Source organism: Medicago sativa, chromosome 3, assembly GCF_051527215.1.
Source record: "Medicago sativa cultivar Bolivia chromosome 3, Bolivia_mono, whole genome shotgun sequence".
In the NCBI taxonomy this organism is placed as follows: Eukaryota; Viridiplantae; Streptophyta; class Magnoliopsida; order Fabales; family Fabaceae; genus Medicago; species Medicago sativa.
The window spans coordinates 10,234,603-10,246,194 of record NC_140751.1 but is presented as its reverse complement, the minus strand read 5'-3'; the positions used below and the strand labels follow the sequence as shown (position 1 = coordinate 10,246,194).

General features: G+C 32.0%; 1 protein-coding gene and 1 long non-coding RNA gene across 2 annotated transcripts; one reads left to right on the top strand and one right to left on the bottom strand.

The window, feature by feature from the left end:
• Window positions 1-3,606: 3,606 nt before the first annotated feature.
• Window positions 3,607-9,994, top strand: LOC146935601 (thaumatin-like protein 1b). Its single transcript, XM_085750747.1, has 3 exons — window positions 3,607-3,748; window positions 4,489-4,556; window positions 9,225-9,994. Exons 1-3 carry the CDS (start codon window positions 3,688-3,690, stop codon window positions 9,831-9,833), a joined length of 738 nt encoding a protein of 245 aa, XP_085606873.1. The 5' UTR covers window positions 3,607-3,687; the 3' UTR covers window positions 9,834-9,994.
• LOC146935602 (uncharacterized) lies at window positions 5,001-9,123 on the bottom strand. Its single transcript, XR_015030280.1, has 7 exons — window positions 8,418-9,123; window positions 8,229-8,333; window positions 7,983-8,112; window positions 7,752-7,896; window positions 6,193-6,320; window positions 5,963-6,051; window positions 5,001-5,341 (listed from the first exon to the last, which is right to left on the bottom strand). It is a non-coding gene; the product is annotated as an uncharacterized LOC146935602 (long non-coding RNA).
• Window positions 9,995-11,592: the final 1,598 nt, after the last annotated feature.

Genomic DNA, 11,592 nt, shown 5'->3' with positions numbered 1-11,592 from the left:
AGATGGCTGCAGAGTTTTCGGCTGCCGATGGTGGTGGTCGTGATGATAGAGGCCGGTGGTGGTTGTGGCTGGAGTGGGAGAAAGGGTGAAGGAAGAGAGAGAAAAAGATGAGAGGGCTGAAGTTGTGAAGGAAGAAAGATGGAAGAGAGAGGAGAGAAATGGTCATAAAGAATGTGTTTGTGTGTGGGTCCCAGTTGCCACATGTTGCATTTTTGTGTGGATGTGTAAGGGGGTGGATGCCACCTATTGGTGTTTATGTATCAACACTCATTTAAGGTGACTAAACAAAGGATGATTGCTACCTACTCCCTCCGGTCCTATATATAAGAAAAGATTCTTTTTCTAGATACATTGAATAATTAATGTATCTCGTTTACAATGAAAACTAGATACATTGATTATTAAATGTATCTAAAAAAAGAATCTTTTCTTATATATAGGACCGGAAGTAGATGCTAGTTAGTATAACTTAGGTGTAAGATGTTTCTCTTAAAGCACGTTATCATATATTATTGTTGCCTTTCATTTTCCTATCATATCACCCTCTTTTATAAAAATTATATCAATTTATGGTGTCTTAAAAAAAATTAGCACGAAAAAAGTGTTTTAAACACTAAAATATATCGTTTAGCTAATGTGAACACAAGAAAATTAACCAATAACCATATATTAAAAGCATGTGATGATGCATTTGCAGAAATATGAAGAACAAATGAGAAGACGATTGGGCAAAACTGCAAAGAGTATTTATTTGGATATTAAGGATCTCTTTACTCTGTGATCAATATGTGTTAATGTGTGCATTATTTCTCAAATATAAAATTTGATCTTTTAACATTATTGTATGCACTTTGATTCACTTCCTTTAGAAAGTAGTTTCACACAGTGGCAAATTCTAAATTGTCAAACTTCATTGCGTACGTTATTCATGACATGTAAGTTTTAGGGTTTGTTACTGTAGTGACACATCAAGATATAGATTTTTTTAGTGATTCGTGGGCTAATGGCTCATAAGGAAGAGAATGTTGATTCCGTTGAAAACACAAGTTAGCCATTTCAATTGGTGGTTGCTAAAAACAAAAGTAAGAAGTAGCAACTTGAAGCGAACAAATGGTTTAAGGTAGATGCTCCTAGTCATTAGCCTCACTAGTTTTTTGGTGGGAGTTGTCCCCTTTGCTTTTAGGCATTTTATTTGTTTTGATTTTTCCGCCTTTGTTTCTCTTTGAGGGTTTTTGTTAGTCCCCTAGCTATTTTTTTTAATTACATTTTTTTTTTCAAATGAATTATACCTTTAATTACGTAAGAATACATACATATAAACATAATCAATTAACAAACAACTATGTACTAGCTGAATATATTTATTTTTTTTGAATCGGAACATCATTCATCCCTCACCTTGAATTTTCTATATAAAAAGAAAACTAACTTTTTTACAGCTGGATCTACGTACTAACCTTAAAAATTAATTGATCAATATATACAAATAGAGTTATAGAGGGATCCCTCTATCAAATCTGTAAACTGCCGTCGTCTGCATCGTATCGCATAAGGGATTGTGAACCGAATATTTTAGCATTTTATAATTTTATTATTCATATCTATGTGAATTCCACTTTGTTTTGAGGGCAATCGACAACTCATTAGCACGAGTGAAACTTTTTTTAATCATTAGTCGTAGACATCATAATATTATTGGACACTATGGAACACATGGAGATTTTAGCAAAGTCATAGTATTTTTTTTGTTTTGTTATTACAAGTAAAGTCATCATTTTTATTGATTTATCTGAATAAGCAAACTGTATTTCTTCATATATTTTGAAATAAAATATAAATAAATGTTAACTATTTCTATTTTATTTAATGATTTTTTAATTAAGTCTTCTATTTCATTATAGAATCTCCAAAATGTGCACGTGAACTTAACTCAGTTGGTATGGACAATGTATAATATATGAAAGGTCCGAAGTTCAAACCCCGGCCACCACAAAAAAAAAATAGAATCTCTAAAATGTTTCTCATTTAATTTATCTTTTCTTAATAAATTAATAATTTATCTGAATTGGATCGAGAGTTTCATTCCGTGGAAGGTGGTTGAGGAGCACTTCGCATACTGAAAGGTTGTTGAGGAGCGAGCACTCCACCTATGTTGATGAGGGGTGGCACCTATACACACTCTGAGGCTCATGTAAGTAAGCGAGACAAAAGCAAGAGGTATGTGGAATAGAGGTTGTATATGTTTCCCTTTGTCTCAAGAGGTTTTATAGTGAGATTGAGGAGACTTTGAGGAGCTGAGCGTTTGTGACTGAACTCGTAGCGGTTGTAACGTCTCCTTGACATTCGTCCATGTCACTATCTTTGTCTGGGTTGTTGTCCTTGCACTAGTCGTTACTAGCTTGTTGTAGAAGCTTTGACCCTTGATTAGGTTGTGTGCATTGTGTTATCTTTTTTTACGGATTGGGCTTGCGCCCAATTTAGAACAATACCAAAATCGATGTTGCAGATTTCCGTAATATTGTTATTAGATATCATAGTAATATTGTTGATACTCAATTCAAAATCTTCTATATTGAGTTTGTTAGAAGGCAATCAAATAGAATAACTCATAACATGGCAATGGTAGCCACACTTATAAGTTATAACTAGTTTCCAAATTTTTATAGAGATTCCAACATGAATTTGAAAAATTTCGAGGAAGGAAATGCTATAAGCACTGATCTAAGGAACGTCGAAACAAATTAGATAATAAAAAATTGAATACTTGTATGAGGTTTTTGACACATGTCAAAAAGTGTCATAGAAGTTTGGACACCAACGCGTGCCAAACACCGTGACACACCTACTCTAAAGGTGTTCGTGCTTCATAGCACAAGACCACAAGCATATTAAATTACATGATCATACAAATCGCACCCTATAGCTTTCTCTGGAAGATATCTTTTGCTATTTAATTCAAAGTCCAAGTTAAAAGGAGAAGAATAAATCAAAACATTACATCCAACGGAACTTAAAAAAAAGACTGAAATATCTTTTGCTATTTAATTCAAAGTCCAAGTTAAAAGGAGAAGAATAAATCAAAACATTACATCCAACGGAACATAAAAAAAAAGACTGAAATACATTAACTAAATGTATAGTTTCTCATTAACTAGAATTATATCCGGTCAATTAGACAATGAATCACTCATTTAGCCATCGTGAATAACACCTTATCGAAAAAAAATTCAAGAGGTGTTATATTTTTCTAGGAAGAACTTGAAAATTTAAAGAAAAAGAGAACACGTGGTCTGAAAATTAATTATATTATATCACTAATACCGTAGTAGTAGTTTAGTTACAAATCATGATAGATTGATAGTGAAGATTATTTATCATGATCATGAATATACATAGTTGCAAATTAAGACAAATTAATCACTCCATAATTAACGGTAGAAACTGAGTTGTTTTCAACGTGATATTAGCAGCGCATGAAGAGTCTACACAGAAAATGATCGTATACATTCCATTAGTACATGCACCAATAAGGCCAATATTGAACCACCACGTACCCTGCATCAATGTTTGATTATTCAAGCTCTGCAGCCTATAAATATTATCACACACTTGAACAAGAAAATCGCATCACACACAAAACAAATTAATACCTCACTCACCATTCATCAAATTAAGAAAAGCAGCTATATGAATCCCATAATGAATACCCAATTTGCTCTTTGCATTATTTTGGCATTCTCCTTCTGTGGTATGATAACAATTAGTCCTTTCCATTTCCTTTCTAAATTTAATATAGCTATTATTTCCATATTCTAGATGCATGACTAGCGCTTGCCAGCTTAGCTTATCTTCATTATTTTTTAAATAGGAATTTTATTAGAGATTCTCAACAGTTCAGTTTGTAAAAACACTAAATAGTTTAGTATTAAACAGTAGAAAATTGAGTACTTTTTTTTTCCTAAGAAAAACTATGTATAAACTAAAATAAAACCAACTACCTACTTTGTTGTTCTTGAAAACACTTTTTAATTTTTTTTTTTTGAATTTATTATAAACATTGTAACTAAATACATAGAAATAAGGTAGGAACTGTAAAAATTGATTAAATTTTTTTATTTATCATATGAATCATGATAATGAAAACATTTTTTTGTTTTGTTTTTATCATGAAATTATTCAGAAAATCCAAAAATAGATATTTAAAAGCGATTTTAAGAACTACAAAAGGGCAATTAGTGTTAGTATTTTAGTTTTTTTTTTTTTTTGTTACATGTTAGTATTTTAGTTTAATATAACAAATTTAATACTTACATATAACGAATTTATTATATTAGTAATTTAATACTTACATATAACGAATTTAAGTTTATAACTTACTAACTTAATTAAGTATTCTTGTAAAAAAAAAAAAAAACTTAATTGATTACTTCTAAACTTTACTAAGCATTCTCTTAATCAATATTTTCATGCATGTGTTGCCTCGTGTAGGAGCTTATGGAGCTAAGATCACATTCATGAACAAATGTCCATACACAGTATGGCCAGGAACCCTAACACACTACAACATTTCCGTCCTAAGGCAACGCGAAAAAAGTGTAGCGAAAATCAGAAAATCCGTTCCCATAGGCTACCAAAACGTTTTTTCGTCCGTGGCAAACCGAGGCGTTGTCTTATCTTTACACAACGGTTTTGGCACCATACTGCAACGCCTACAGTAGAACCGTATTGTTATGTACCCTTTTCAGGACGGTTATTCGGTATCATAACAGCAACGGAAATTAGCCGTTGTAATCTAAAAACCGTCGCCATAGTTTAAATTTGTAAAACGGTTTATGCACTTGCTATCTCAACGTTTTCACCCCGTTGTTAGTATTGAAACTGTTCTCTTAGACCTGCCTTTAAATTGCCTAATTGAAAGCTACCTCAACGGTTTATCATCATTTGCAAAAAAAAAAAAAATTGTATTGTAAAGCATTATTATTTGACTTAGAGAAAAGTGATTTTAGTAGAATATCCATATTAAATTTTAATATGATTTTAATTTAAAAATTACAACAAAATTAAATACTTGTCAAATATATCAAAACACTAACATTTGTTCGTTATCAAAATAAACATCAACATAAAAAAACAATAATAAACTTAAGCATCGACATCTACTCTTCATCTTGGGCTTCCAAATCTTGAAATACTTCATCGACATTATTATCATAATTTCTTGGAGGGATCATCATATGATGAACATAGAAACCAATTGAAAGTTTCTTTCAGCTCCTCTAACCAAATAACTCCTTTCTTTTTTTTATCACAAACCACTTCTTTCCTTTCCTAATTTTGAAAACTGTTATACAAGAAAGTGTGCAATACAATCAGTCCAGTGATCATACAAATTTATCCACTTTAATGATAAGCCAAAACACCAAATAACAAAATAAATTACAATAGCATAGCTTAAAAGTAGCAAGGTAACTTCAGATTTAGTTAGATCTAAGCATTTTTTTTATATTTTTTCACCGTTCAGTTTTGCTCCGACCATTCTTTTTACATTTTATCTAGAGCTAAACTTATAATACAACCTACAATTTTCCTTTCATCTTTTATTATTGTTTTTCACCATTAATACCAACGAAACTCAGCATTCTTGTTGCAACAAACATAATGTTAGCATTATCAAGCTTGGACGATAACCGATCACCATCAATCACAAAAAATGTAGAAGGTAGTCTTAATGGACACAACCTTAGGACATACGAAAATACCATCACCTATTTCAATTAGTATTTTTCACATGAAAATTATCAAAGTTGAGAAAATTAATTTATCTAAGATACAAACAATTACTAACATATCATAAGAATATACTTCAATAAACCATTTACACAGTTACACAACTTGTTTGACATATGATAATCATACACTTCGATTGCAGTCATACATGTATAGACCATAGAATAGAATATACCTTATTGAAGAGTAATCTCTCTGAAGCAACAATAGATGTCTGATCAAAAGAGCGGTGGAGTTGGGTATAGAAAAAAATTGTGGCAGATACTGCAGTAGCCATGTTATTGGTGTGAGAATCAGGTTTATGAAGAGATAAAGACTAATGTTAATTAAGTGACTATATATATGTATTTATGTATATGTATATATATATATATATATATATATCATTGGAGGACGGAGATGTACCTCACAACACAAGATCATTGATGAACTGTATCTCTTTGTTTCTGCTGAAATCATTCAATTCTTGTTACCTGCACAAGTTTTGTTGGATCCATTGATTGATCCACCGTAAACGAGACCAAGAGTGAAACCTTCAAAGGAATAACAGTTTTTTTTTCCGTGAAAGACAGTTAAATCGAAGAAAATAGGCACAAATTATCTATTAACAGAAAACTCATGCATTGGATAAATTGAAATATTATACAAGTGACTTGGATAACTCATATCGAAGTATTGGGTTCCATCATACAGTTAATTAAGCTTGAAAAGTGTAGATAACACTAATGGAAATTTAGTGATAATATTCAGTTAAATAAGCTGCCATAAAAAGACTTAGATACCAAATTTCACAGTTTTGTAAAACCAAGAGACTTAGATACCAAATTCCAATGGGAGAAGGAAAAGGAGGTGGAATTTATTAGGGAATAGGTGGTTGAACCTCTTTTTCTTGCCAACCAACAAATGTGTTCGTGTTAATCATTCAAAAAAAAATAAAAAGAATCTGTGCAATGTTCACTATATTTATTGATCATTGCACTTGTAAATTACATCATTTGTATCTTTTTAGTCGTTAGATGACATTTTTTTTTTAGTTTTACTACTGCAAGATTTTTATCAATAAATGGTTTTGATGCCTTTCATGTGAGGGACTAATCCAAGTGATAGAAGTATAACTTTTATTTATTTACAATTTTCATTATACTGTATGACAACAACATGTTAGAGAATGGAATCATACTTTTTACTAGAAAGGACCTGAAATTCTTGTCACCACAAACACAAAAATCTAGGCTATCTATTATTTTTTTAGTGTACATCCGTGAATAAGTTGCTTACTCATCACCAACCGATTAGCAATCTTTTATTTAATATATTTCACCAATTGATTTGCAATCTTTTATTTAATACAAAAAAAAAAAATGAAGGTTCTACTTGTTTAGGCCACTCATATTTTTTTTAACAGGGGTTTGTTGTTATGTGACTCAAGGATCCATTCTTAGTCTATTAACTAATCTATCTATCTATCTATTTAAAAAGAAAAATCTTTCTATAATGACACATGGTAAAATTTCACACATTTACTTCATGATTTCTCTTTCTCCACATCGAGGTACTCTTGCTCTTTACTAGTTTTTTATGATTATATTTTCTACTAATGGAATCTGTTAATTTAAATAATGATTTTTACATTTCCTCCTGTATCCTAATAAGAGCCAAATTGTAAACTACAAAGATACCAAATTTTCTATAGTGATATATTCACAATATGACAGTTTTGGTACTAGCTTATGATTTATATATAGGAGATATACTATAAAGTGAAATTAACATTCCCTGCCAACCATGAATATTTTTTCCACTTTTTGGACTCCATATTTTCAAGGTTGCATCATCAGAACCAATACATATTGTTCTCCCTAAGGAACCAAATAAAGGGAAACGAAGGATTTAAAAATATATAACATAGATAATAATAGATAAAGGAAGATGGAACACGAAGAAAGTATGAAGGGAATTAGTACCATCAGGGTGAATTCACAACAGGTCACACTAACACCATGACGAGAAAAGATATTAAGGGAATTTTTATGAGCATTCTACATCCAAGTGGTGGAATCGTCAGAACCAGCTAAAGAGCATTTTTCCTCTCGGATGCCATCTAAGTCACTGAAGGTGAAAAATTTCATGGATATTAATTTAACCACTAGTTAAGGCAAAACAAAGTTAAGAATCTCATGTTAACTCAAAGGCACCTTTAGGACCATCAACTGTGCCTTTCAGATTCCCATATATAACACCAGACTTAAACAAATCTATACATGCTCCCTGATGCAATTGTCGATCGTAGCTAAAGCTAAAAACTAGATATGGAGTTTGTATGATCTGCACAGAAGTAGATAGCAGGTAGCATGATCACATGAACATTAAACATGATTAAAGTAGTCAATCAAACGTAAACTAGGGTTTTGAATGAAGAAGTAATCGACCTAAAAACCTACCAGAATCATGAAAGATGAAACCAGAGATAGAATCCAGATCAGTTCTGAGAAGTTGAAAGTCTCTTGTGTAGCTCACAACACCAACAATGTCTGATTGAAGGTTATCTGCACAAAATCAAAAGGGGATAATGGTCAGAGATGGAAAACACTAATCAAACATGAATATTGATCCAAAAGTACATATCGAACATGAAAATCTGAGATGATTCTAAATTGGAGACCACAAACGGTGATAGCATATCGGAGATTGCAGCTCACAACGGTCGATCGGAGATCGCAGGAGGTGATTGTAAGAGAGAATGAATTACGAGATAACAAAAGTCACCGCCTCCTTCAGAAATTGCAGAATCAGGGTAGATATTTACGGTTTGTGAATCTAAAACAGCAGTATCGAACAACAAGTGAGGAGAGATTAGGCAAAGGGGTCCCGAATGTTCTCTCAGATTTAAGGTTCATGAGTCTACAATTCTGCAACAGCAACATAAAATTTTCTCTCTGAAATTGGGGAGAAATTTAGCGTTCTTAAGTCTGAAACTGAGTAGAGATTGGGATAATTTAGGGTTTAAAGGGTGAATATCAAGTTAAAGGAAGGAGAAAGGACTCACATAGTATTGATATCGAATCTGACGAATAAAAAGATGTGGGAGCTATGGTGGTGAGGTGTGATTTTCATGTGTTAAGCTCAATTGGAAAATATGAAAACAATGTTTTTTAATTTTATTTTTTTATAGAAAACCGTGTTCTCCGTTTTTATTTTAATTTTTTTTAGAAAACCGTGTTGTATTTGAAGGATAATAGAATGATTTTAAATTTCTGTATAAATAAAAAATTAAAAAATATAAGAAAACGACTTTGAGGCGTTGCATAAAGGTTTTTACAATTTTACACACAGCCACAACGAGATTTCAAAAATGTTTTCTTTGCCACTCAACGAGTACGCTTTTTTTACCTTCAAATAATTAGGCGTTGTGGTAGAAGCAAAATGTTGTAGTGACAAGTGCCCAAAAGCCTCAGTTATCAAAAACTGGATTTGAGCTAGCATCTGGAAAATCCGACTCTGTGGATGTCCCATCTCCATGGGAGGGTCGGTTTTGGGGCCGAACCGGATGCTCAAACAATGCAGGCAAATTTAGTTGCGCCACTGCGGATTGTGGCTCCGGCCAAGTCGCATGCAATGGTGCCGGTGCAGTTCCACCAGCAACATTAGCAGAACTACACGTAGAAGCCAACGGTGGACAAGACTACTACGATATAAGCAACGTTGACGGGTTCAACGTGCCCATGTCCATTGCTCCACAAGGTGGAACCGGTGATTGCAAACCCTCAAGTTGTCCCGCGAATATCAACGATGTGTGCCCGGCAGAGTTGCAGATGAAAGGACCTGATGGGAAAGTGGTTGCTTGCAAGAGTGCTTGTGCGGCTTTCAATCAGCCACAATATTGTTGCACTGGAGAATTCAACTCGCCGGATAAATGCAAGCCTACCCAATACTCTGATATTTTTGAAAAGCAATGTCCTCAAGCTTATAGCTATGCTTATGATGATAAAAGTAGTACTTTTACTTGCTTCAAAGGACCTAACTACACCATCACATTCTGCCCTTGAACTTGAAATGCCATATTACTTTACTATTTAACCACAATAAAATGTGTGGTTTGAAATAATACCCTAGTATGTATGTAAGGAATAAACAATCACATTTTCGTGATTGCATATAAATTAGCTCATATGATACGTGTTTTAATATAAAAAAGAAAATTGAAGCATCTAGTAGTAAGGAAAAGTGAGAATCAGAGGGTCTAAAACAAATCAAGTTTTTCAACTTCTCTTTTTCACTTTCAAGATGAGGTGTTTTATAAAATGATTGATAAACAATTTCATGAGTTTAATAACATATTTATGAAGGTAAGTAGTGAAATGCGTTCTTGTGAATATTTTTTAATTTAGATGCGATTAGTGATCTTTTAAGAAAATTGGTAGAAATTACTAGAATACGTATTGTTTATCCAATAATGTACTTTTGAAGTTATCATCATAATTGCATGTGACAACTGCAACCGTTGAAAGAATTTTCTCTATTATGAACTTTGTGAAGAATCAATTGCGCGTCCATAAAGGAGATGAATTTTTTAATGGCTGTCTGGTAATATACATGAAAAGTGATATACTATTTGATAGTGGTAAAAATGAAAAATATCAATTAAAACACATTCAAAATATATATAAAGTCACACATTGAGCAATTAATATAAATATTATGTCCCGTAAGTGTAGCTACCAAGGATAATTTATGCAGGGGCCGGGGTTTGAACCCCGGATTCCCCACTTCTCCACACATAATGTGTGTGAATCTAGCCACTAGACTACTTGACAAAAAAAAAAATTCTAATTCTTCAATACTCCCTCCGTTCTTTTTTAAGTATCACTTTTGGAGAAAAATTGTTTCAATTTAACTGTCACTTTCAAAGTTTAATGCAACATTAAATGTTGTTTTACCATTATTACCCTTAGTTATTTATTGTGGAGAGAGAAGTATATGAAAGAAGATATTAAATGAATAAGGTCATTATGGTAAAAGTATAAATTATTGTATCAAAAGTAGTAACATTTATTTATTGTCTTGGTATGTGTAAAATGTCAAAATGTGACAATTAAAAAGGAACGGAGGTAGTATTAAGTTATCCTCATTTTACGTGTATAAAATGACATGTTTTTTGTAATCTCTCTCTAATTTTTGGTTAATGATAATGATGTCATCATTCTATTGGTTATAAATTTATATATTTTTATATAAATATTTATGATAGTTGACTAGGGATATATTAGTTGACCGATACAAAATCAATGTCATGATCTCGCCTCATAAATGAGCATTTAATGGGATAGTTGACTAGGGAATTTTTTTTTAATTCACAACAGTTTATGAGTCTATATAATGGGGTTGATTTCAGTCTTGTAACAAAAAAATATATAAGGTGAAATCCAACAAAATGACTTCTCAAAACTATCAATCTTCTTATCTTTTTGGTGTTGTATGCATTATTTTGATTTTGATTTCGGGTAAGTGGAAAAGCTAGTTCTTCTACCTATGTTTTAGTAAATATTTAGTAATCAATTTACTAGTTTAAGTTGAAAAATCTTATTATTTGTTTTAGTAAATATTTAGTAATCAATTTACTAGTTTAAGTTGAAAAATCTTATTATTTGTTATATGTATTTCTGACCTCATGTTCATAAAAAATTTCTATTTGGTTTGTTTCAGGATCTGTTGCTGTGTTGGACACTCCAGCAAAACTAAACTGCCCTTACAACAGAAATGGACCGCCAGCAGCTTGCTGTGTAGATATTTGTAATTCAAATTGTG

What these genes read in the sequence shown, in the direction of transcription:
- LOC146935601 (XM_085750747.1), top strand. Translation starts at nt 3,688, where the DNA reads ATGAATCCCATAATGAATACCCAATTTGCTCTTTGCATTATTTTGGCA. An exon ending in TTTGGCATTCTCCTTCTGTG is followed by an intron (nt 3,749 to 4,488) that starts GTATGATAACAA and finishes TGCCTCGTGTAG; the next exon opens with GAGCTTATGGAGCTAAGATC. An exon ending in TATGGCCAGGAACCCTAACA is followed by an intron (nt 4,557 to 9,224) that starts CACTACAACATT and finishes GTTGTAGTGACA; the next exon opens with AGTGCCCAAAAGCCTCAGTT.